Here is a 25850-nt window from a genome sequence, read left to right on the forward strand (position 1 = left end):
CACATGCTGCAACTACTGAAGCCCCCATGCCTAAAGCCCTGTGCTCCACAACAAGAGAAGCCACCGCAATGAGAAGCCCGCGCACTGCAACGAAGAGTAGCCCTTGCTCACCGCAACCAGAGAAAGACCGCACACAGCAACGAAGACCCAACACAGCCAAAAATAAACAAATAGATTAATTAATTAATTTAAAAAGCATAGAGATATTTGACTTCCATTTGAAATAGGTGTGTCTTGGGGATGTAGAGATGGGCTGGTTCACTACACAAGGACTACTTTAAAAAGTCTCTCTGCGGCAGTGCTTGCCTGTCAGCAGGCCCGCCTCCCTTTCCTCTCAGCTTAAGCAGCACTGTGTGTGTGTGTTTTTGTTACAGCTGTTTTCAACAACTGATCCTGTGGGTACTTTACTCCAAGTTCCAGAACAGATTTCTGCTCATCTACCTCAGCCAGCTGGGCAGATGACTGCACAGCCAACTCAAGTCTCCCTGCCGACCCCCGCGGAGCCTCAGGTACAGCAGGGATGTGCTTTCTTTCGTGGTCAGCCATCCGGGTGGAGGAAGAGGGTGGAGGCTAACGTGGACCGCCGCCTGGTGCCATGAGGGTGATGTCCTGGTAGATTTTGAAAGAAGTTAGAAATCTGTTTTCACGGTTTTAAATGTATGCAGATAAGAGTTTAACAAAGATCACACAGGTTTCATTTAGCAGCAAAATAAGTTAATGATGGAAATATTTCAAACAGCAAAAGTTGGGGGGGGGGGGCGGTAATTTCTTGTCAGCTTTTTTTTTCCGCACACGAAGGCGAGGGGTTTTGCCCACTGAGGCGGCTCAGTGCCCCGGTGGCTCCTGCACTCAGGAGGGACGGCGCTGGGGGGTCTGGCGCCCCATGGCTCCTGCTCCCTCTCCCTCGCCCTCTCGGATCGCTGGGGAAGGCTGTCTCACCCAGGGTGCGTCGTCCCCCACGCCCCGTCCCCGGAGCACTGTTTTCATCTGCATCCCAGTGGTGCTCTGCCTTTGGAGATCACTGCTCTGAGCTCTTCCAGTTAGTCACATTTACCTTCATTTACCTTTTCTTTGCCCAAGTTTTCCATTTCTGACCATCATATGGGAAAATATACAGTTGTCTTATGAAAACTGATGGAAAGATTGGATTTGTTTTATAAATGGCTTAAATAGAATGTATATCCTCTGTAAGGCAAGGGACAGCTGTATGGTTTTCAGAGAGGATTAGTTTGGTCATTAGAAGATGTGGAGGGACTTCCCTGGTGGCACAGTGGTTAAGACTCCGTGCTCCCAATGCAGGGGGCCCAGGTTCAATCCCTGGTCAGGAAACTAGTCCCACATGCATGCCGCAGCTAAGGAGCCGGCGCAACCAAATAAATAAAATAAAATATTTGTTTAAATTAAAAAAAAAAAAGATCTGGAACCTCCAGCGTGGGTGGTTTTGTGCGGGGTAGCCAGTTTAGACCTTACTGGCAGATGTGTTGCCACTGGCAGATTTTTTAAAGGGAAAAACCCAGCTTCGTGTTCTTCATGCTTATATAGAGGAAGAGAGGTCTGAAAAATACAAAATTAAATGTGGCTGTGTATGGAATTTCGTGTGGGTTTGAGAATTATCTTTCTCATTATGTTTGACATTGAGCTCTTGTTGCTGCCTTGTGGTACATGTCCTCCCGCAGCAGGGAGTGTCCTAGGGACTAGGATGGCCACACCTGGAGATGAAGAAAATTGATGCCAAGTGGACGATTCTTCTGCAGATGAGCATTAGTCACCTCCATGCTTAATAGTCCAGGCAGTGACTTTATACCTTTCAATGCTTTTTTAGGCTCTGTCTTCAGGAGCAGGTTCACAAGAAACCAAGATCCCAATCAGTCTAGTACTAAGATTACGGTAAGTAGACATTCTGTTGTTGTTTTCTGAATACTCTGAATATGCTGATTTCTATTTGAAAGTTACTCCCCTTCTAGTAGTTCATGCCTGAGAGTAACTGGATAGGATCGTGTGTGTTTGCTTGTGGGTGTATTATTTCCCTCAGAAATAATAGCAGTAGTGTGAGGACCTGAATTAGCATTGACTCATTCCTCCTTCCACTTGTGAATTCCTAGTCATCTTCTCAGTATGACCATAATTAGAGTAGAGGCAGCAAGACTGTTTGGGGAATGTTTTGATTTTACCACTAACAGTAATGAAATTATGCCATAAATGTGAAGAAAGCAGATCTGGTTACCTTTTCTTTATAGAAGCCTACTCTGTATACCTGGACTCAAATAGTTCTGAATTAATACAGTGTCTTGGTAATCTCATCCTATTTTAACTGTACACAAAGAATGTTATTTGTCTCTCTTCAAAATTTTGTTTTGAAAACTTACAGCAGTTAATAGAGAGTATAACAATTCTATTTGACATGTGCTTCAGGAGGGGAGAGGATACTTGTAAGTGATGTAGTTAGCTTTTTTTTTTTTAACATCTTTATTGGAGTATAATTGCTTTACAATGGTGTGTTAGTTTCTGCTTTGTAGTTAGCTTTTTGAAGGGTGCTTTTTAGTGGACTGTGTTCCAGACTTGTTTATGGAAGAGGAGGCTAGATTCTTATTCTCACTTATGAAGACTTTGAAGTTAAATGACTAGGCAGTTCAGTTTAGCATATTGTTATCTTTGAAGGTGTTTGTGCTTGGCATGACAGTCACATCACTAAAGTGATAATGAACACTTGACCTTCATTTTATTCAGCTTTCAGACTAAGTACAGCAGTATTAGCTATTGCGCTAAGATACTGAGAAAAAGAGAAAATGAAATGCAATAATCAAGTCTGTGTTGGAAGTTGATTTGTATTGTGTACTTAGCATAGCTAAAAACAAGTTTCAGTAGTAGACATGCAGAAGTGTAAGTCTGTGTAGACAAGTGCAAAGAGACAACATGAGGGAGAAAATCACTGTGGGGCAGGATGTGTTGGATTTGGATAACTATATTTTAAGCACAATTTCAGTAACATCAAGTATGTGTCAGATAGACCTAAGCTCCCTGAACTGTTTAGATAAAATGGATTTGGGTCCTAGTAATCACTCATGTCTGCCTTTAGACATAATATTCTAATTTCTCCATCTTTAACCAGAACCTCCAGGGAGCTTAGTTTATCTCAGTACTTGGTGTGGTGTGCAGTCTATGTAACTATCTTTCACCAGTCACATTTTAATCTCTGGAGCCTTATATTAACTCTGCTGCCAGTATGGGCCCCATTTCTTTCCCCGTCTTCTCTGCCCACGCAAATCCTTCCTATCCATTAAGTCCTATCTAAAATACTACTTCTAAAGTTTTTCCTCATTATCCCAATCTGTATATTCTTTATCCTTCTCCTCTGAACCCCTGTGGAATTTGGGGAAGCATCATGTGTTTCATTCTATGAGTCTAGTCAGACTGATCACCAGTGGTGGGCAAGGCACTCTCCTAGGCATAGGGGTGTGGGGGGTAGGAGTGGGGATAAGGAAGAAAAGGGCATCCTGTATCATGTTAGTCACACCTCCCTGTGCTCATACAGATATTCCTCTTAGTCTAATATGATCATCTTAGTGGGAATAAGGATGGGCATGGGCATATATTGACTGGTGAAGGACATAAATTAAAAGGGTTGTAGAACAATTAGATGATCACTCTGAGTTGTTTGCTCTGAGCCCTCAGTGTGAGCTCATTAGGACAAATCATACAGTCTATGGGACAGAAAGATCTTTCTCTTGGCATAGCTTTCCTGATATATGTGGGCGGACCCTGAATGCATAAATTCAGACATTTATTTTATACATTTTGTTTTCTTTCATAGGAATTCAAAAAAAGAACTAAATGATATTCGATTCGAATTTACTCCTGGGAGAGGTGAGGCATCAAAACATTGAAAACAAAATAACTGCTCATTTGTCATTTTAAGGAAATGTGTGAGAAGTTTCTGTCCTCTAGATATATTTTCCTCTTAAAGGGTGATAAAAATGTTCCTGGCCGAGAGGTTTTGGGGGGCATAGGAATAAAATTAAAATGCAGTTTATTTACTACTACCTCATTTAGAAAACCTAGTATAATACAAAGAGTATTGAATATAACTCTAATTTACTGCTTACTGTATGGCAGACATTGTGCTAATCAGTATCTCATTAAATTCTCAAAACTGCCCCCTAAGGAAAGATTATTGTCCCCACTGCATAGATGATGAAATCAAGGCTTAGAGAGAGTGAGGTAACTGGTTGCAGTTCCCACAGCTGAGAAGAGGTGTAGCTGGAATTCAAACCCAGATCTTTCGGAGCGCAGAGTTCCTGCTCTTATCACTGAACGTGGTTGTCCTCCATGACAATAAAGAAGCAGTAAGGCTTCCAGTCCCCTCCCTCCCAGCTAAAGCTGAGCCCTGTCATTGCAGTTTCTGGCCGTGAACTTCTCCCAGGGACAAGGCTTATTTTCTTTCTTGCCTTTGTTACTCAGGATTCGTATTTGGGAAGTGGCCCGCAGCCAGCTGGTATCCGTCCTGTGTGCCACGCTTAGTCTTCCTGCTGTCTCAGTATCATGAGCAGTTCACTCAAATGCAGAGAACAAATGCACATGTACAGAGATGTATCTGTTTTCCTTTTTAAAGCCAGGCAGAGTCACATTTTAAGGTACTCATTCAAATCGCTGGTCTTTGGCAAATGTATGTACACAGCCCCTCCCCAGAGGTCCTCCCGTTCCCTCTGAGGGGATCGGTGTTCAGGCCTCGGGAAGGAGTCAGTTGGAGATGAGGTTAATAGATGGTACTCTGTCCTCATCTTTTTAGTTTCTAGTTATATACCCATTGCTCAGACAGTACAACCTATAATAATTAGATATGAAGGAAGACCCACCAGAATAAAAAAGAAAATTATTTTAGCAAAAAAAACAAAACCGAAAAAAAAACTGGGAGTATGACCCACAAAGAGAAGAGATTACAGTTTGTTTTCTTAAGATTTATGGGGGCAATTCCCTGGCGATCCAGTGGTTAGGACTCCGCGCTTTCACTGCCGGGGGCACACGTTCAATCCCCAGCCGGGGAACTAAGATCCCACAATCCACACGGTGTAGCCAAAAAAAAAAAAAAAGAGAGAGAGAGATTTAATTGGGACTAAATTATTCTGCTTTATTAGCCCTGGAGGTGTTATACACTCACCATCACGTCTCAGAGCTCATAGGGCTGGCGTCCAGGGTTGTCCTCAGACTAGTAGTTTCTTCTGCAGCATCACTATCAGGTGCTCTTCCGACAAAGGCAAGAACCCATCTAAAGTACACCATCATTTAGAACGTTATCTTTACGTTGAGCTGATATTTGCCGTCTGGGTGATACAGGTTCCGCCCTCTACCTAGACCTGTGATAGTCCCTCACTTGAGATAATCCTGGTGGGAGGAGAAACCTTTATGTGGAGGAAGTCCCCCCGCCATCTTGGTTCTGTGGATTTAACAGCTAGCTTTGGTCTGGCTGTGCCAGCACCCACTCTGAATGTTAGCAGGGACATGCGTGCACAAGAAACGGAGCACCTTCTTCTTTGTCCTTGCAGATACAGCAGAGGGTGTCTCTCAGGAACTCATTTCCGCTGGCCTCGTCGATGGAAGGGATTTAGTAATAGGTAACTACTTTGTGCTCTGCCTTTGTGTCGCCGTCTCTCTGCTTGTATACTTAGGATCTACAAAATCAGGCTTTGATTCCACTGAGTAGGTCTAATGGTTCTTGGAATGGTTCTTGGCTTTGCTGAAATAACAGGTATTGGGGACAGTTCCTTCCTTACAAAAAAGAAAATCTCACTTCTGAGTTTTCTTTGTGACCCCCAGTGATAGTGAGTGAAAACTTACCCAGGTCTCTGGGAGATCGTAGAAATGATGACAGAAGTTACAGGTTAGAGTAAGCTTGGCCATATCTAATCCGTTTTGGAGAATGAACGCTATCCTTTTGGAGCTAAGAGTTAAGCAAAAATCATTACGGATTTAGTCCTAAAAAAAGCAGGAAGTAAGAAAAGGCACAGTCGGGCCACAGGTGCATTTTACTGAAGGAAAAGACCATTGCCTAGGCCAAGTCAGCAGAGTTTTAAAGGGCCAGATAGTTTAGGCTTTGTGGACCATGTAACAGTCTCTGTTTTTACACTCTTCTTGGCTCACAGGCAGAACAGAAACAGGCTGAAGGCCATAGTTGGCTGATTCCCAGTCTAGGGCTTTCTGGCCCGTGAATAGGCAAATCATACCTCTTTCACCCCAGTGTCTTTCCTAAGTTAAAAGAAAGTTAATTTGACAATGATAAGATTTATTTGTGCTGCTTGGAGTTGCTTTTAAAAACACCTTGTGTTTAGGGAGCGATTTATCTTTCTGCTTCCATTTTGATTGTACATAGACGATTGTGAACTACCATTTAAGTTGTTAAAATGTGGTTGAAATGTGGATTTACTTAGCTTCTCATTACTTTCTCTGTTTGTATGATTACAGTGGCAGCTAATTTGCAGAAAATTGTGGAAGAACCCCAGTCAAATCGATCTGTCACTTTCAAACTGGTATTCATTCCTTCCCTTTGTTAAACCATCTCACGTTTTACACACCAGCAGCCTCTGCAGACCAGCTTCCATATTCCCTGAGTGATGAGAATATTTAAGTCTGGTGGATTGTATTTGTTTAACCTCCCCATGCCCTGGGCTGATACCGCCCTTCATTGGCTTCCCTTCCCCTCTCCCTCTCAGGAAGCCTCCTACCCGAGGCCCTTGACTATTTATCCTCAAGAGAGATTGCTGGCCAATCTGACTCCACCTTTGTACCCAGACTCCACCTACACCTTTATCTGCCTCCTGTTTGTATCCCAGGAACCTGTCCCCCACTGCCCTCTTTCCCACAGTCCCCATGTCAGTTTTAATTGCTGCCTGCAATTTTGTTTATAAATAGCCACAGCTTCTCATTTTGTTTGGTTCTTAGGCATCTGGTGTCGAAGGCTCGGATATTCCTGATGATGGTAAACTAATAGGATTTGCCCAGCTCAGCATCAGCTAAAACACAGCCCTGGAAGAGGTGGCCTAAGGAGATTCCACACATGCGTATCTCTGTTGCTTCTGTTGGCCTAAACTCACTACTGCCAAAGAACCCAGCAACAAACCTCCCAGCTAAGAGCTTTAGAGGTCTTTCTTTATGTTTTTCCTGCCATCATTCCCCCTTTTCCCCACAGGGAAAGAAAAGTTGGATCACCAGTGGCCAGCATCCCTTTAAAGAGTTCCGTTAGTAAACTTACTGCACGTGTCCCCTGTCTTCCTCCATCTGAGAAGTGGCCCGGGTGCCTCAAGGCCCAGGAGGGAGGTGTATCAGCTCATCTTGCCTTACTCCAGTGATGGCGCTGGGTGGAAAGTAGCAGCTATCTTGGGCTTCCTCATCCTGCTTGTTCTCCCACACCTGAGAGGATTTGGGCATCTTGGGATATCCCTTTACCACTGAAGTAGCAGTTAAAAGTTGGTTGTTTAGCTGAAGCCCAGAGAATTTAATTTAGTGGGGTTTTGTTTTTGTTTTTGTTTTTTGGTATCCGATATGAATTCCAACACCCTTTGTTAGGATGAAGCACAGCCTCAGATGGAGGCAACCTAAACTGTGTTCTTCTTTTGTTCATGATGTTTCTAAGCGTTTTGCTGAAGCTGCTCTCAGGCACCCCTCTTCATTACTCCCTCCAGAAAGGGTTGCTAGCCTTAACTTCAGCTGGTGCAAAACATCTGACTGTAATCGAACTTCAGCCATCGGATCCTTCAAAGTGGAACTTTGGACTGTTTTTAGAGAAAAGATCAAGTAATGGCTTGTAAAAGAGAATTTCCCCAGCAGTGGTTTTTGAACAGGAAAAATCATAACTCATATCATTGCAGAAGTATTTATTTTCAAATCTTAAAACAATTGAAGAAAAACTGCTCCTTGATCCTCCCATGAAAATCAATTTGCCTGGCCTCCAAATCATGAGGAAATGCAAGGCTGAGATTTCTACAGCAATAAAGGAGACTCGCACTGGGCCAGAGAGGCGTGCCTTCTGCCCCCTCTCCTGCACTGACCCTTTGGAGGGGGTCCCTGTGTGCTGAACCTGACCCAAGATGGAAAGTGAAACCACATGTGCCGTGACTTTTAGGATTTTTGAGTAGACAGTGTTCATTTGATTTTCTACAGAAATAATATAAATTATTCTTTAGGTTTAAAAAAGAGCACCATAATGCAATATGTGAATCATCAGTGGTGTTGATTTTTTCTTTTTTTTTCCTACTGTTTCACAGTCAGCCTTTGTCTAACTGCAGATAGCCCTAACAAGTTTGTAAATGAAAGGGATCCTCAATCTGGCCTTAAAATGACACACAAAGATGGGCTTTGGCCCATCTTTATAGAATCACTCGAGCCCTTTCCAGCATTGTTGGTCTGTGAATAAAAGGATTGCTTTACCTAGTTTTCTCTTAGAGCACTTCTGAAAGCTTTCTCCACAACTAACTTATTATAGTTTTTGTTTCATTCTGAGCTTGTAGTTTTAGTCATGGGCTTTCTTCACCTGCCCTGGATACAAAGGCATGTTGGGAAAGGGATGGGTGTTGTAGAGGAAGGGAGGGGATGCTTTGGGATGGGGGTTGGGAGGAAAGTAGATCAGAGGATCGGACACCAAAGCCCAAGGTCCCAGCAGGATTGGTAAAAGGAGGGAGCCTGCTGAGCCTGGAGACAGAATAGATTGATCAGCTTACTGGACAAATATTTAGCTTTTCTTTTTCCTTTTTTTTTTCTTTCTTTTTTTAGAAGAGGGTTGGGGGAACAAGGACAGGAAGGTAGGAATAAGTTATGAAAAAATGTAATGTCCCTTTTGGCACAAGACTAGTGGCTTACCTTAGAGTCTGTGTTTTGGTTTCAGATAAGCCCATCATAGTCTACTTACTTCTGAATCCAAAGGGTGGTGGCATCACTCTATTCTAGCTTTTATTTGGAGGTGGTGGAGAGCCCAAGCTGGAAGTAAGCAGCAGCCCATCTCCCTGTTCAATTTCTCCAGCCGGCCATTACCTTTGAACTGCAGTGGGACAGGCATGACAGTAGAAGTGGGCTGGGGCTTTCTCTTTCTTTTCCATTCATCTTTTGCCCTGCTGGGAATTAGGAGTCAGACACCAAGCCCCAGGACAGTGTTATTTCTTCTTCTGCTTGATGTATGGTGGACTCGCTTTGCTGGCTTGTGCAGTGATGCTGAAAAAAAATGAGTGAACAGAAACTTTGCAGGTGAGACAGCACGTGACCTAGTGAGCAGTTTTGCTCCTTCCCAGGAGGGGTGATTCAGGATACACCTCTCTCCCTGGATCCCCAGGATTCCCTGGTCCCTGGGGGAGGGACTAACTTAGCACAAGGTAACATGTGCCAATGCTATTTGTGAAATGTATGGTCTTTCTAAATGACTAATGGATTTGTTTGGGTTTTTTGCTTAAGTTGTGAACCAAATCCTAGAGCCAGCTGATACTCTAATAATCTGGAGGACAGAATAATGGTGTATCAATAAATGGAGGTTCCTCCTTACGATGTATGCTAGATTATGGAAGATGTAAAATATTTGACTTCCCCCTCCCTTTTATTTTTATTTTTATTTTTTTGACTTTGTACTTTGCTGCATGTTTCATTCATTTTTAATCAATAAAGAATAAATTGTCTGTGGTGGTGTAAGGATGCTTCACTTTGGTGACTGTTGGTGGGGGCAGTGGGAAGTGGGTCAGGAGGTCACTACTAACTTTAATTTTTCATGCGAATAGAGAAAAGCCAAGGTGCACTTTTCCCTAAAAAGTGTATTCATCTACAAATTAGAACAGCTTAAAACCAAGTGGGGAAACTGAAATCCCAAAAGAGAGAGAGATCTGCCCAAGGAAGTTTGATAGAGTGGGATAAGGAACTCTTTGCATTGATCTTCTCTGTTTAATTCTGCTCATGCTGTTGGCGGGGGTGGGGGGGGGGGGGAAGATGCCAGATTCAAGCCTTTGGGAATCTGTTGTGGAAAGTTTAGAGCAGGGCTGAACTTGTTCCCATTTGGCTTTGATATTGAAATGGTGAGGTTTCGTGTAAGATTCTAGGCCCCTCTGTATTCCTCCACCCCCTGGATAAGTAACCTCCCTGATCATAACTCCTTCCCAACAGAAGGTGGTCTTTGAGCCATGACAGGACTGCTTTTGTGTGGGTCCTGGTAATTCAGGCCTCAGGTCCTGGGACCTTGGAATTGATGGTATCATAGCTGATTGAATTTGCTTTCAAGATGAGCAGGTTGTAAGAGCGGACTCTCACTATTGTGGGGATGGAGAGGAGTTGCTGGCTACTCAAAAGTGACCATGATGTATGTGGGGATAAGAGCAGGGGCAAGAGTAAACAGAGCCTCTCCACTTGCCCATAATCTCTAGCAAGATCCAGTCTTGTCCAGAAGCCAGTTTCCTCACCTCTGCCTATTCATAGTAGCAATGCTCAGTGCAACAGTTCATGGATCCCTCCTGTGGGTCAGCTCATCTACCCCACATTTTTTGTTTTTCTCTTTTTTAAAGTAGACTTTATTTTTTTTAGCGCAGTTTTAGCTTCATAGCAAAATTGAACAGAAAGTACACAGAGTTCCCATATACCCCCAGACCGCACACACACGCACAGCCGCTCCCACTGTCAGCATCCTGCGCTGCAGTGGTACATGCGTTACAATCAATAAACCTACACTGGCACTTCGTTGCCACCCGAAGCCCATAGTATACATTTGGGTTCACTCTTGCTGTTGTATATTTTATGGGTTTGGACAAACGCACAGTGATGTGTACCCACCGTTATGGTCTCAAAGAGAATGGTCTCACTGCCCAGAAATCCTCTGTACCCTTCTTGTTCATCCCTCCCTCCCCTCTAGTCCCTGGAAACCACTGATCCTTTCAGTGTCCCCAAAGTTTTGCTTTTTCCAGAATGTCATATAGTTAGAATCATACAATAGGTAGCCTTTTCAAAACTGCTTCTCTCACATAGTAATATGCATTTAAGGTCTCTCCATGTCTTTTTGTGACCTGATGGCTCATTTCTTTTTAGTGCTAATATTCTGTGCCTGGATATACCACAGTTTATTAATCTATTCACTTACTGGCTGTGTCCAAGTTTTGACAGTTATGAATAAAGCTGCTATATATATCTGTGTGCAGGTTTTTATGTGGGTATGTTTCAACTCCTTTGGGTAAATTACCAAGGAGCCCAATGGCAGATTGTATGGTAAAAGTAGGTCTAGTTTTTTAGGAAACCACCTACTGCCTTCCAGAGTGGCTGTGCCGTTTCGCATTCCCAGCAGTGAATGAGAGTCCCTGTTGCTCCACGTGTTCGCTGGCACTTGGCGTTGTCACTGTTTTAGATTTGGGCCATTCTACTAGGTGTGTAGTGGTATCTTATTTTAATTTGTAATTCCCTGATGACAGCGTGTTGAGCATCTTTTCACATGCTTCTTTGCCATCTGTATATATTCTTTGGCGAGGTGTCTGTTTAGGTCTTTGGCCCACTTTTAATCAGGTTGTTCTCATTGTGGAGTTTTAAGTGTTCTTTGTATACAGGCAGACTTTGTTTTATTGCAGTTGCTTTATTTCTGCTTCACAACTATTGCATTTTTTTTTTCAAATTGAAGGTTTGTGGCAACCCTTTGTTGTCAGATGATAGTTAGCATATTTTAGCAATAAAGTATTTTTAAATTAAGGTATGTAATTTAATTAAGGTAATTTAAATTAAGGTATGTAATTGTTTTCTTAGAATACTATTGCACACTTAGGAGACTACAGTATAAACATAACTTTTTTTTTTTTTTTTTTGCTATATTTGGGCCTCTCACTGTTGCGGCCTCTCCCGTTGCGGAGCACAAGCTCCGGACGCGCAGGCTCAGCGGCTATGGCTCACAGGCCCAGCCGCTCCGCGGCATGTGGGATCTTCCCGGACCAGGGCACGAACCCATGTCCCCTGCATCGGCAGGCGGACTCTCAACCACTGCACCACCAGGGAAGCCCCTAAACATAACTTTTTAAAATTTTTATTTATTTATATTTTGGCTGCGTTGGGTCTTCGTTGCTGCGCGCGGGCTTCCTCTGGTTGCAGCAAGCAGGGGCCACTGTTCGTTGCCGTGCATTGGCTTCTCATTGCGGTGGCTTTTCCTGTTGCAGAGCACCGGCTCTAGGCGCGCAGGCTTCAATAGTTGTGGCACACGGGCTCAGTAGTTGTGGCTTGCGGGCTCTAGAATGCGGGCTCAGTAGTTGTGGCACACAGGCTTAGTTGCTCCGCGGCGTGTGGGATCTTCTGACCAGGGCTCAAACACATGTCCCCTGCATTGGCAGGCGGATTCTTAACCACTGAGCCACCAGGGAAGTCCCTAAACAACTTTTATATGCACTAGGAAACAAAAAAATTCACTTTATTGTGTCTAGTTGTTCCAGCACCATTTGTTGTATTGTATTGCTCTTTGATCAGTTGAATCTGTGAGTTTCTTTCTGGGCTCTCTATTCTGTTCCATTGATTTATGTGTGTAATCTTTTGCCAGTACCACACAGCCTTGAGTACTCTATAGTCAAGGTTGAAGTCAGGTATTCTCAGTCCTGCACCTCTGTTCTTCTCCAGCACTGTGTTGGCTGTTCTCACCTTATCTACCCTGAGCCCCCAAGCAGTCTGTCAATTACAGTCGGATTTTCCCACTGTGATACTGGTTCCTGTGGAAGTTTGAGTTTGTGGATTTCTGCTCCAAGAAGTTATAGTTCTCTGTATTTACCTGTCTAGCTCCAATTCAAGTGATAGCAGTTTGCCCTGTGACCTCACTTCTCTGACAGAAGAATTGTTGATTTTTCAGTTTGTTCAGCTTTTTACCTGCTAGAACACAGTGACAATTTCCAAGCTGTTTACATCCTGGACCAGAAACCATTATGCCTATCCCGTTTTTATCTACTAGAGTCGTTCTCAAATTTGGAAGAGGTTTGAGACACCATCCAGTACATCCCTGTAGGTGATGTTTGGGGAGTACCTTCCCCTCCCCCCACCATACACACAAACACCGTCCTCTACCCCGTGGACAGTTGATTGCCAGGGATGTGTGTCCATTCAATTTAGCTCCAGTGGTTAGAACACTCTTGTTACACCTCTCTTTGGTCTTAGTTTTGCCCTTTACTGAAGGCAGGTACAAGGAGGGGAAGAGGAGAGAGACAGGCTGTAGGCTCTCCCTGAAGGGCCAGAGGCAGCCCCGTCCTACCCTGCAGTCTCCTAGAGGACACTGGATGTGACGAGACTGCTCGGGGACGCCAGAGAGCAGCACATATGCTCCTTTGAGCTCATCCTCCCAGGTCAGTGAGACCACAGGTCCCCGGGGTTACAGTATTCCTGGGAGGACTCCCTCAAAGAAGGGAGCCAGTTTTAGGCTTTGAAGCATCATGGGGAGCCTTTGGCAGACTGGTGGGGTCGGGGGGAGGGTTAGGAGAACAGATAAGTTAATCAAGAAATTAAGGTTGGGGCATTTGGGAGTGCAGTGAAGCCAGTGGCATTTGGGGATCATAGTTACAACTATGGAAGGTCTTTGGTTGAGTCTCACTCTTCTATCAGCATCTCCTCATCATTTATCTATCTGTGTTTTAGAATCCTACACCAAGAACTGGAAGGATCCTTAGAGAGCATCTAGTTCAAGTTTTCCTTATACACAGATGCAGAAATAGAGGCCAGAGGGATAGAAGGAGCAGACTGCGGATCACAGGGAATCAGTGGTGGAGACCAAGCTTCCTGCCTCCTACCTTCAGTCCCCTTGGAGCCTTAGAGCTGAAATCCTTACCCTGATCAGAGTGAAAAGATGATGAGGACTGAGCCCAGGCTCCTGTCTCCACCTCAGTTTTCCCCATAATGTGAGCGCCAAAGTGAGCAGCAGCAACTAGTAGCGTCTGCTTTCTTGGCAATTCAGTGAAGGCTATGCTGAGGACAAGAACACGCAAGCGAGGTGGGTGAGGAAGAAGAGGTGGGGCTGGGGACGGGGGGGAGCCTGGTGGGGAGTTTGGGAGGGGGCAGAGAGGAATGTCCTCTCCTTAGGCAGGGTTGTGGACCCTTGCCTCTGCCTTCCAGCGTCTGCCCTACCTGGACCCTCCCTCCGTGCTGACTGACAGGCCGCGGATGTAGGCACACTGTATCCAGAACTGCCCTGCACAACCTTGCTCCTTGCCTTCCCTTCACCCATGCTCCTCTGCCCATCTCGTATCTCAAAGTGTTTCAAAATCAAAACACAAAAAGGCTTTCCGATGCTTACCAAGCAAATATGTGAATGTGAGTGTGATACCCAAGCGTGTATTTTTCCCTTATGCTCTATTTAATCCCACCATTCCCCACCTCCTATGATTGAACTAGATGCCTTCCAAGCCCTGGGTCTACCTGCAGTGAGACTCCCCCCAGGGAAAAAGGATGGGGGCTTTCATCGGTGGGAGGTTCCTGTTGTCAGAGGTCCTGCCTTCTGTTAGCCTCCTGTCCTGTAAGAATCCTGACCTGCCAGCCCCCATGCCGTGCCCCATCCCAACCTCGACTCCAGCAGGGTCAAAGGACTGACCCCCAAATCGGGGGGGCTTCCACAGCGGGGGCTCGGGCTTTGTCCTTTGTCCCTCTGTGCTCACCAAGGTTGCTCAGGGTGGTTGGGCTACCCTTGGGCAGCTTTTGCATCTGTTTCTGTCTTGGGAGGGTGTTAATGGTTCCTTCCTTGATTAGATAGAGATCAAGATGCACTGGTCAGCTCTGCTGCTGAAGGGAAAGGCATTTATGCCCTTGGTGGATCTCCTGACCTTCATACTACCCTTGGATTGACTGCTGTTGCATACCACCACATGCTAGAGACCCTGCAGAAGAAAATAACTTCAGGGTCATGAGACCAGGTTGGGCTGTTGGCCAAGTTAATGTGCAGGCTGGGTCCTTGCTGCTCCACTGGCTTATCCCCCGCGGTGCAGTGTAGTAGCAACTGCCTTGTAGCGCTGAAATTACTCTCAGAATTTGGACTCTATCATAATGGGAGGGGTTTGCACTGGTGTGAATTGTAGAGGATGTTGCAGTTAGAGGGGGTGCTGTCCCTGTATACCACGTAACCTTTGGCTAAAGCTCACTGCTGTGTGCCAGGCCTGAGAAGTTCCTCTTGTGGTGCCTGTCACACAGTCCATAAAACATCCTCGGATCCTCCAAGTCAGAGTGGACTATCTTTTCATCATGTTCTGTCATTCCTAGACCAGAGCTGGGGAGCTGAGGTGTGACAGGTGGGGCCAGGCAAGGCTGATTTAAACATTAACGCAGCACCGCCACTGCCCCGAGGAGCCCGTGCCCCAGAGCGAGCTGCAGGGCTGTCTGGTGGCCCCAGCTAAGGAGGCGGTAAGCAGTGACCGTGGCTCCCTTTGCCCAGGTCGCGGCTGACATTGGCAGCTTTGGTCGCTTCCAGGTACAGCTGCTGATACTGCTGAGTGTCCCCAACCTCCTGACTGCCTTCTGCATGTTCACCCAGGTCTTCATGGTCCTGGATGAGGCCCACCACTGTTCAGTGGCCTGGGTCAAGCACCGGACTCTGACCCTGAGCGCTGCTGAGCAGCCGGTGCTGAGCGTGCCTGTGGATGCGGCAGGCAGCCCTGAGCCCTGCCTCCCATTCCGGCCACCCCCGACGGTGCCAGCCTGGAGGACGTCCTCAGCCACAGCTTCAGTGAGACACAGCCTTGCGAGGTGGGCTGGGTCTATCCTGCAGGAGGCCCCTCTCCCTAAAGAATGAGGTAAGGCTGCCCTTTGGCCTATCTTTCCACCTCTTTTTAGTCCGTCAGCTCGTCTGCCCGAGCCCGTGCCCTCGGTCTCTGGTGTGGCTGCCTCTGTGGCTGCCCTGCACCCCATGCCTGAATGACGGTGGGTCCGCCTGTTTTGCTCTCTGTCCTCTGCCTGTTGGCTCATCTACCTCTCCATCCATTTCCTTTGTCCAGGGTGTCTGTCCATCTGTCCATTCATCTCTGCCTGTGCTTTTATCTGTCCCGCTGCCTGTCTGCCCAGTGGCCCTCCTTCTTGTCTCTCCTGTTCTCCTGTCCTCATGCCTCTCTTTCTCTCTCTCTCCCCCATGTTCCCACCTGCCTGTCCATTTGCCTTTGTCTTTCCGTCCACCTCTGCATGTCTGCCTGCTTACCTATCTTCGCATTTAACTAACCCTCTGATGCTACCCCTTCCCCGTCCACTCGTCTGCCTTCCTGCTTGCTTGCCTCGAGCTTCCTGCCTTCAGCCTCTCTCTCTAGATCTCCTCCTGCCTGCCTGCCTGCCTCTTAGATCCTGAAGGACACCCAGGACTCTAGGACTTGTCCTGCACATAACTGGGCAATTGCTCCTGCTAACTCCATTCTTGTAGGAGGGACCCTGGCAGATCAATAGAAAGTTCCCCACTCCAACCACCTCAGAGCAAGAAAGGCTGCTTCCCAGACAGTGGGGTTGAGCACAGAATGGGGAGATGACTTGGCGAGGGCAACGTAAAGACTTGATGGTGGAGCTGGGACTCTCTCATTCGGAGCACCTGCTGCCCAGTTCCCTGCAGGCATGGGAAAGAGCACAAATAGTCCAGAAACCTGAGGGGCAGGGGTTGGGGATCTGTGCAGCTCTCACCTTAATGGTGGCAAATCCTGAACCTCTGTGGAGGGCAATTTGAGCCCCGAGACTAAACATTCACCTCTTAATATGTGACCATACACCTGTCTCCAGAACCGTGGCAGCCGGAAGATGTGTCCTCCTGCCTTCTTCCTGACCCTCCCCCTCATTCCATCCCACAGGGGGAGTAGGTTGCCTTTGAACTCTGCCAGCCCCTGGATCTAGCCCAGCCTAGGCCGGTCTGACCCTCAGTGCCCCCTCCATCATCTCCCCAGTATCCCACCCGTGATAGGTCTGGTCTTCATCAGTCCTTAGATGTTGTGGAGGTGTCTTCCTCTACATGTGCTCATAAACTCTCTGCCCATCTGGCCAAATGTCACCATCCTTACAGCCCAGGCAGACTTCCAGAGTGCTTGGAGCCAACTCTAGGTCTTGTGCACAGCCTTTGCTGGACTGTTCATGCAATTACATTCAGCCAACAGCTTCTGAGTATTAACTATGCAAGGAACAGAGAACAGAGGCACCCTATTCACCTTCTCTGAGAACATCTGGGCTCCTTGTAGAGGGACAAAGGGCTAGATGGGCTCTAAGGCTAGAATTTGCTTCCTCCTGGGGAGGGAATGGGCAGGCAACTCCCTGAAGGAGTTGGTATGTGAGCTGGGCACCAGGGACCCGAATAAGATTGATGGAGAAGAGGGGAAGGCCTTTGTAGACAGAGAATAGCAAAAGGAAGGCCTGGCAACAGGAAGCAGGTGATGTGTCTGGGAAGCAGCAGGAACTTGGTGTGCCTGGGATAGGGCTGGGCAGGTTATGGGAATGAATGGGACGTTCTCAAGGATTGGGGGCCTCTCTCTTTATCCTCAGTCACCAACTTAGTCTTTGCTGACCCTGGGGTGGGACCTTGGACCTCCGGCCTTTCCCTGACATGCTCCCAGGGACCCACCCTCCCAAGAACTGCGACTCTCAGGGCAATCAATGTACACTTTTGGTACCTTGTGCCCTGAACCACGTGACAACCCCAAACTCTGGGGCTACCTTGTGTGAGGTATCCACCTTGGTTTCCAGTCAACAAGCTACAGACTGAGGACTCCTCTGAGGTGACATCCCAAGTTTCCTTATTATAACCAGCAACTTCATATGCAAAGTGAAATACAAACAATCTGAATTTAAGAAGAAAAGAATATATTTCCTTATAGGCAGTGTGCTCATGAAGGACAGAGTACATTTCTCCTTCTCAACCTACCTGTCCAACATTTCCTGGGTGCCCATCCTTGGTAAAAGAGAAAATGACTCCCAGCCCTGTCCACACGAACCTCTGAATAGGGAGGCAACTAGACCATCATTGAATAGCAACAACAGTGTGATCCGTCCTGGGACCACAGAAGGAAGCAATGGGAGGGAAGGGGAAGCAGAGGGAATAGCCATTTCTAGGGTCTGGAGCATGAAAATGCCTGGCCCCTGTGAGCAATTCTGACATACAAAAGGGGTTGAGAAAAGGCAAGAGCCAACTCTTAAAGGGTCTCAGATACAGTGCTGAGGAATTGGGGCTGTCTCCTAGAGACCAAAGGGAATCCTTGATGGTTTTGGAACAGTGAAAGGGAGATGTGATGGGTTTTGCTCCAGGAAATGGGGGTGGGATGCTGTGGGCCACCGTGGCAGGCCCCAGACAGAACCATCCACTGTAGGCATTAGGGCTGGGAAGGTTGACAACTGGTGTCCCAAGTTGGAGCCCTCTTCATCTCTGTTCCATCTGCAACATGACACCAGTATGTGAACTTGGGTAGGTCTTGGCACCTCTCCAAGCCTCTGTCTTTGCTGCAAAACAGAGAGAATGATAAGCCTTCTGGGAGTTAGAATGAGGATTTGATAAGATAGGGGATATCTCATCTACAGGGAGGTAGTGAATGGTGTCCACTAAGCAAGGGTGGCAGCCTTGGAGGAGTCCCATGGCTCAGCACTCATGCCTTTAGAGTATGACCGCCCCTTGTGTCTGAGATGCCTGTGTCACCAGCTGTGTGCTTCATGGCACAGGGGCCAGTACAGCCTCAGCTGAGCTAACATTTGCTGACCTAACACAGCCACTGTGCTAAGCATGCTATATGTGTTAATTCCTTTAATCCTATCTGGCGATACTATGGAATGTATTTCATCCCCATTTTGTACGTGGGAAACCAAGACACCAGCAGGTCAGCTAACAGATTCAGAGTCACACAGAGTGACTCAGTTCTGACTCCAGAGGCTGACAGCAGCAGGCCTTTGTTCATTATTATTTATTTTAAATAGTGTTTAACTACAAAGCAATCTGTGGTGGCTGGACAAAAAGCAAACAGGATAGAACTGGGTGGAACAACAAGTTCAAGTACCTGGTCCTGCTGCACTTCATTCTCAGGGGCAATTCATTCATCATTTGATATATATTTAAAGTTCTTATAAAATTAACAGTTGTTGGACTTCCCTGGTGGCGCAGTGGTTAAGAATCCACCTGCCAATGCAGGGGACACGGGTTCGAGCCCTGGCCCGGGAAGACCCCACATGCCGCGAAGCATCTAAGCCCGTGCACCACAACTACTGAGCCTGCACTCTAGAGCCCGTGAGCCACAACTACTGAGCCCACGTGCCACAACTACTGAAGCCCACATGCCCTAGAGCCCGTGCTCCACAGCAAGAGAAGCCGCCGCAATGAGAAGCCCACGCACTGCAATGAAGGAGTAGCCCCTGCTCACCACAACCAGAGAAAGCCTGAGGGTAGCAATGAAGACCCAACGCAGCCAAAAATAAAATTAATGAATTTTAAAAAATAAAAATAAAAACAGTTGTCCTTCAGGCCAGAACTAGGAGCAAAATGCTGTCTCCTGAGTTGGTTAATTTTCTGCTAAAGGTTAGTTAACTAATGGAGATTGGCTACTCATCTGACTGAAGGTATTAGTTCCTTCCTTCATTCACTCATCCCTTCACTCAGGAAACATTACCTTAGCTTTCCCTCAGTTTCACTCACTGCCATCCAGTTTCAGTCACTGCCAGGACTAGCTGCTTAACCTCTTCTCCCTTAGACGAATAAAGCAGTCTCCTAACTTTTTGGCACCAGGGGCTGGTTTCGTGGAGGACAGTGTTTCCACAGACAGGGCGGTGGGTGTTGGGGGAATGATTCAGGCGGTACACGAGTGATGGGGAGTGATGGGGTGTGATGGGGAGTGGCAGATGAAGCTCCGCTTGCTCGCCGCCGCTCACCTCTTGCTGTGCAGCCTGGTTCCTAACAGGCTGTAGAGTGGTACCGGTCCGCAGCCCAGGAATTGGGGACCCCTGGGGGAATATAATAATAAGTCAAGGATCGTTGTCAGAATTATATGAGATGGGACTTCCCTGGTGGTCGAGTGGGTAAGACTCCACGCTCCCAATGCAGGGGGCCCAGGTTCAATCCCTGGTCAGGGAACTAGATCCCGCATGCATGCCGTAACTAAGAGTCTGCATGCCACAACTAAGAGTCCACATGCCACAACTAAGAAGTCAGCATGCCATAACTAAAGATCCTGCATGCTGCAATGAAGATCCTGTGTGCCACAGCTAAGACCCGGCACTGCCAAAATAAATAAATAAATAAATAAAATTTTTTAAATGAGATAATGCATGTAAAACATTTGGCACATTACCCAACCCAGAATAAGCGCTCAAAAAGCATTAACAGGGGCTTCCCTGGTGGCGCAGTGGTTGAGAATCTGCCTGCCAATGAAGGAGACACGGGTTCGAGCCCTGGTCTGGGAAGATCCCACATGCCACAGAGCAACTAAGCCCGTGCGCCACAACTACTGAGCCCGCATGCCAGAACTACTGAAGCCTGTGCGCCTAGAGCCTGTGCTCCACAAGAGAAGCCACCGCAATGAGAAGCCCATGCACCACAACGAAGAGTAGCTCCCGCTCGCCGCAACTAGAGAAAGCCCATGCGCAGCAATAAAGACCCAATGCAGCCAAAAATTAAATAAATAAATAAATAAATTTTTTTAAAAAAAAGCATTAATATTGTTGTGAAGCTACCTCTGTGAGCTCTGGAGAACAGCTCATGTGTCATGATACCCTCATAAACATATGGAGCTGAGCTATGTGCAGAGGGGCATAAAACTCACAGATGGAGGTGGGGAATATCAGTCACATGCACTTATTGTTATGTGCACATTGCAGTAGACAAGTGTACAGACGTGTATGGACACCCATATTTTCATCACTTGGTTTCCCAGTCTGTCAGGTTCTCTCTGTGAGTCTCCAGGTGGGTTGTCCCCCTCACATCGTGTGTGTATGTGTCTGTGTGTGTGTCCGCGTGTGTGCAGGCCTGCACATTCCTCCATCCTAATCTCTTTCCTCAAGGAGTGTGTGAGGGCTCCTTAGGATTCTGACTGCCTGTGAATGATGGGAGTTTCAGGGGGGTTTTGCAGCCAGTTGGGAAAAGTTGGAAAGGCCCAAGCAGGTCACAGGGGTGCCATGGTTGTGGGAAAGAGGCCCCATTTGTCAGGAAGAAGCAGTTAATGACTGTCAGAGGGTTCCCAAACTGTACATTCTTAGTGGGTCAATAATTTTACATGGCATCTCCAGGCCAAAAAAATACCTAAAAGTTTCACATATTAAGTAATTTGTTCCAAACAATTTAAGAAGGGGGCCTTCCCTCACGATCCAGTGGTTAAAGCTCCATGCTTCCACTGCAGGGGGCACGGGTTCGATCCCTGCCCTAAGGAATCCCAGATGATCCCACTGAGATCCCACATGCCGCGTAGTGCAGCCCAAAACAACAACGACAAAAAACAAAAACAAACAACTTAAGAAGGATTTATGTACTAATAACTCAGTAGCTGTTTAAAAATATATATACACGAATCAAAAGAAAACACTTTTATTTCATCCTAACGTGCACTTACTTCCTAGTAGGATGTATTGGGAACTGCAAAACGTCTAGATCCTTGAACCCCGCCACCCTCATTTTCTGATCCACATTGAGTTTCACGTGGTGCTTGCTTTTTTTCATAGTAACTTCCAAAAACACAACTTCACACAGGTATGATGTCACTGAAAAGAATTGCGTGAACCATCTGGAGCTGGTAGTTTGATATGAAGCAGATGTTGAGGGTCACAGTGTTTCCCTTTACACTTCTAAGTATCGTGTTGTGCACCCTGAGTTCACGCTGGTGCCCTGCGATGCCTTGCCTGCCCCACTTCTGTCCTGAGAGGTTTGTGGTGGGCGGGCTGGCTGGTAAAGGACTCGCCCGCGCTGCCCCTAGACTCACATCTGCACGTGTCTGCCTCAGCTGAACCTGGTCTGTGGTCGGAAGCATCCGAAGGACACCTTCCAGTCGGTGGACCTGGCTAGGCTCCTCACTGGGGCGCTCATCGTTGGGCCCCTCTGTGACTGGTAAGAACCTTGAGCAGCTCCCCCAACCCAGCACGCTCTTGGGTTCCTGGCCCAGGGTCTAGTTCCTCCCCACCACGTGCCCCTCTCACTGGTCTCCAGGTAAGGCCCTGTCTCCCCGCAATGGGGCTCCCAGGTGGGGCCCTGCACCCTCCCGCAGACAGAGCACCCAGGGCAGGGCCGGGGGCTGGATCTCCCTCCTTCCCCTCAGACAGACTCCCTCCTCAACCTGCCCCTTTCTTACCCCAGGATTGGCCGCGAGGCCGCTATCCTGGTGCAGCTGCTACTCTTCGCCATCCTTGGCATGGCCGCAGCCTTTGTGCCCGCCTTTGAGCTCTACACGGCCCTGCGCTTTGCTGTGGCCACGGCCGTCGTTGGATATAACTTCAGCAGCGTCACCCTACGTGGGTATCTGGGCCCCGTGCCATCAGCCGCAGAGCGGGGCCTTGGGGTCTGGGTGGCCACGCTCCCACGCTGCCTGTGGGACCCACTCAACCCCCCGCACCTAACGTGACGGCGCCAGCACTCCCTGTACCGGGCCAGGACCACAGCCCCTGACCTGGTGGCGTCTAGCCATGGCAGGGAGTGAGAGGGCAGGGTCCGGGCCAGCCTCAGACTCAGCGTTCTCACAGTTGCAGAGTGGGTGGGGCCCTGGTAGAGAACTCAGGCTGTGGTCCTGGCCCAGTGCACCTTCTCCGTGGAGCAGATGGCCCTCGCAGGACTCGCCCATGGCGTCCAGAGCTGGAGGCTCTTCCAGATGGCTGGCGCTGCACCTGTCTTCTGCTCTTCCTTCACTTCTGGTGAGGAGATACTTCCCAGGCAAGCTGCCTCTCGGTTGGCTACGTGTCCAGAGGTGTCTGGGAGAGCGAACCTGTGGGGTCAGTGTGCACTGGGACAGCGGGGAGGCTCCTGGGGGAGTGGGGAGGCCCAGGTCCAGGCCCCAGGGTCACAGCCCGACCTACAGGGCTCTGCTGGAATCTGCACGGTGGCTCCTGACCCGGGGGAGGGCAGAGGAGGCTAAACAACCGATCCAGAGGGTGGCCTCGGTCAACAAGCGAAAACTTCTCCGAGCTCCTGAGCCAGGTACTTGCAGTAGCTGGGCCAGCCCTGCCCTGGTCTGACCACACAGCCCGGCCTGCCTGGCCCCTCACTCTGCACCTCCCTCCCGGATGGTCCCAGAGAAGACCGGCCCCACGGGGGATGCCCTGGATCTGTTCTGACACCCCCAGCTCCCCAGGCACTGTGATGGCTCTGGTGGGGAAGTTTGCCACGGCGGCCGGATTTACCATCTCCTACGTGTAGTCTGCTGAGCTCTTCCCCACTGTCATCAGGTAAGGACTGCAGGTGCAACTCCTGTTCCTCTGCTCCTGAGACCCTGATTTTGGCCATCCCTCCTCTGCCCTTACTGCTGTTCCCCAATGAGCTTACAGAGCTGGCTCTGGGGCAGCAGTGCTGGATGGGGTCCAAGGCTGGATGGGGTCAGTGGAGAGCAGAGGAGAGCAGCGGAGGGCAGATACAGGAGGGGCCACACCCTGGCCTTGTCAGGACTGGGACATGGAGTAAGTCCCGAGTTTGATGCATGGCTCAGAAGGAAGACTCCGGTGGGGATGGGAGGTGGTCAGGAGGTGCAGCCTTTGACCTGAGACTCGACAGGTGAGCAGGAGTACAGCAGGCAGACAGAGAGGCCTGGAGGTGGCAAAAGCAGGCCGCACAGTAGGACTCGGGGAAGTGCAGGAGGAGGGGGCAGGAAGGCTGGCTGGACTGCATGGGCCTGGAGACTCTGCAGGCCTGGAGACCAGATGAGACACTCGGGTGCTTCCAAGGAAATGAGCTGTGGCCCAGCGGAGGCCGGGTCTTCTCGGCTTGCGCTCACCTTTGCGCGGGCAGACGGGCATGGGGCTGGTGGGCATTTTCTCGAGGATCGGGGACATCCTCACGCCACTCGTGACCCTGCTGGGTGAGTACCACACGGCCCTCCCTATGCTCATCTATGGCAGCCTCCCCGTCGGGGCTGGCTTACTCTGTGCCCTGCTGCCAGAGCCACGTGGCTGGAGCACGAAGGACGCCATGGACGACCTGGAGCAGGAGTCCTGCCCACAGCGAGGTGCTTGGTCTCTCTGAAACCCAGGACCTCACATCAGTGACCCCATCCCCGAAGGGGCTCTACTTCACCATTTGTCCATTGTTGCAGAGAGGCCCACATGGCCTCCTCACGATTCCCCTACTTTGGGGAGGGGATGGCGAGGAACTGTAATACGGGATCAGTTCCTAAGCAGCCAATGACAGCCTTCTGCTTCCTCCAGCCCTCTGAATGCAATGACCTCGGAAAAGGATTCCGAGGCCTCAGGAAGTACTTCTAGCCCAGGGGTGGCCTTTAGAGCAGCACGTACCTCTGAGTGTGTCTCCGAAGCCAGAGCAGCAGCAGCAGAGAGCTGCCTGAACACTCCCCTGGGAACAGCTGGACCTGTGAGCATGACCGTCTTGCTGACGGAGGCAGCACCCCATGAGCTGGCCCCAGAGCCAGCCAGCCACTGCCCAGCCCCATCCCAGAAGCATCCGAGACAGGCCTCCCTCCTTTCAAAACCTTTCTCATCCCCAGAGCCCCACGTCCAACACCCTGTTCTGGGCTAGAGTCTTGGGCATGTCTTGGGCTTAACTTGTTCTCTGACAGTCTTGTGGGGATATGGCTCCTCAGATCCCGTCCATCTGGGGTCCCCCTGCCCTGAAAACACAGTCAAGCCAAAAACAGAACAGCTGGGTAGGGCCTCTCCAAGTAGGTGAGAGTAGGAAGAGAAAAACACTTAAAAGTTCTGGACTCGCCCAGGCAGGTGAAGGAAAAGCTGTGGATGAAGGGAAGGTTGTGGTTCCTCCAATGGCTGGACTAGGCCCTTCTGGATAAGGTGGGACCCACAGGGCATTTGCTCCAGCTGAGCGGGCACTGATTCAGTCAGAATCGAAGCTTCAGTCTTGCCTTCTCTTCAAAGATTCTCCTTCCCCTGTCCTGCACTCAGGGACCAGTGGCGGGGAGAGGGAGGATGTGGGTCCTGTTCCTCTCCGGGCCCCTCCTCCCTTTCATGCTCTGCTTCTCTGGCTCCTTCAGGGCCCATGCAGGGTGAGGGAAAGGGGAAGAAGTCTTCTTACCTGGTGGCCACTGGTGGTAGTTCTTCCGGGCTTGCAGTGGTTAATCATCAGTCAGTGGCCCTGGCAGGCTCCTAAAAGTAGGTTTTCCACAAGAATTTTCGGGGGGTCTCAGTGATCATCCCAGGACCTCTGCGTTGGTCCTTAGTGTGAGCAATGTGCCTGCAACTGACCCCTTGGGACCCCTCTTCACCTCTTGGCTGCCCCCCCGCCCCGCCCCATGGGGATCCCCACGTAGTCTCTTACAGAAGAATCCAGCTAGCAAGACCATAGCAGCACATGAGCCCGACTGTCTGCTTTCTCTCTTCCTGCACCCCAACTTCTGGTCACTGCTGGAAAGAGTCACACTCCCGACAAGTCTGATCTATGAATCCATGGTCACCAGCACCAACTGGGTCTTTAGCAGCAGCTCGTTTTCCAACTCTCACCAGTGGCTATTTCTAAACTCCGCTCTGCCTGCCTCCCATCCTTCTACCCCCTACCAGATAGCTTCTCCTTCTCCTCTGAGAGAAAGGAAAAGCCATCCTACTGCCGCTCCCCAAACTTCCCACCAAGAAGTCTTTAACCTACACTCCCTCCTCCCCCGGTGGGATCTGGGAGCAGCTGAGTGGAGGGCCTGTTCCTCCTCTTACTCTCCTCTCCATCCCTCCTCTTCAGGCATGGGGAGGGGGGCGGCCAAGTTGTGTGTGGAAGGATGGGAGTATTTCCCTCAGTGGAGGTGGAGCCCTGATGGGGA

The 25850-nt window shown here is 48.8% G+C and overlaps 3 protein-coding genes across 5 annotated transcripts in view; all 3 read left to right on the plus strand.

Annotated features, from left to right (window-relative positions):
* OXSR1 (oxidative stress responsive kinase 1) overlaps positions 1–9562 on the plus strand; it is a 99425-nt gene extending 89863 nt beyond the window's left edge. For 2 of the 3 annotated variants that reach the window (XM_027088135.1, XM_027088136.1), the window contains 6 exons: positions 375–509; positions 1823–1887; positions 3812–3864; positions 5541–5609; positions 6457–6521; positions 6934–9495. In XM_027088135.1, coding sequence (XP_026943936.1) covers positions 375–509; positions 1823–1887; positions 3812–3864; positions 5541–5609; positions 6457–6521; positions 6934–7008 — 462 coding nt within the window. In that variant the 3' untranslated portion in view covers positions 7009–9495. Of the gene's footprint in view, positions 1–374; positions 510–1822; positions 1888–3811; positions 3865–5540; positions 5610–6456; positions 6522–6933 lie in introns of all 3 variants that reach the window. The other variant, XM_027088134.1, reaches the window with a different exon arrangement.
* A 5919-nt stretch (positions 9563–15481) lies between these two features.
* SLC22A13 (solute carrier family 22 member 13) lies at positions 15482–25530 on the plus strand. Its single transcript, XM_027088264.1, is given in 11 exon segments — positions 15482–15632; positions 15635–15709; positions 15712–15740; positions 21876–21979; positions 22226–22380; positions 22609–22749; positions 22752–22776; positions 22941–23211; positions 23213–23320; positions 23864–24082; positions 24263–25530. Coding segments are annotated over 11 exon segments (1617 nt in total). The 5' UTR covers positions 15482–15487; the 3' UTR covers positions 24608–25530.
* SLC22A14 (solute carrier family 22 member 14) overlaps positions 23095–25850 on the plus strand; it is a 32666-nt gene continuing 29910 nt past the window's right edge. The window contains exon 1 of the mRNA XM_027088379.1: positions 23095–23307. The gene's annotated coding sequence lies outside the window, so the exon portion shown is untranslated. The remainder of the gene's footprint in view (positions 23308–25850) is intronic.

This window comes from Aethalodelphis obliquidens, unplaced genomic scaffold, assembly GCF_003676395.1.
Source record: "Aethalodelphis obliquidens isolate GAN/ISIS:26980383/991018 unplaced genomic scaffold, ASM367639v1 scaffold62, whole genome shotgun sequence".
In the NCBI taxonomy this organism is placed as follows: domain Eukaryota; kingdom Metazoa; phylum Chordata; class Mammalia; order Artiodactyla; family Delphinidae; genus Aethalodelphis; species Aethalodelphis obliquidens.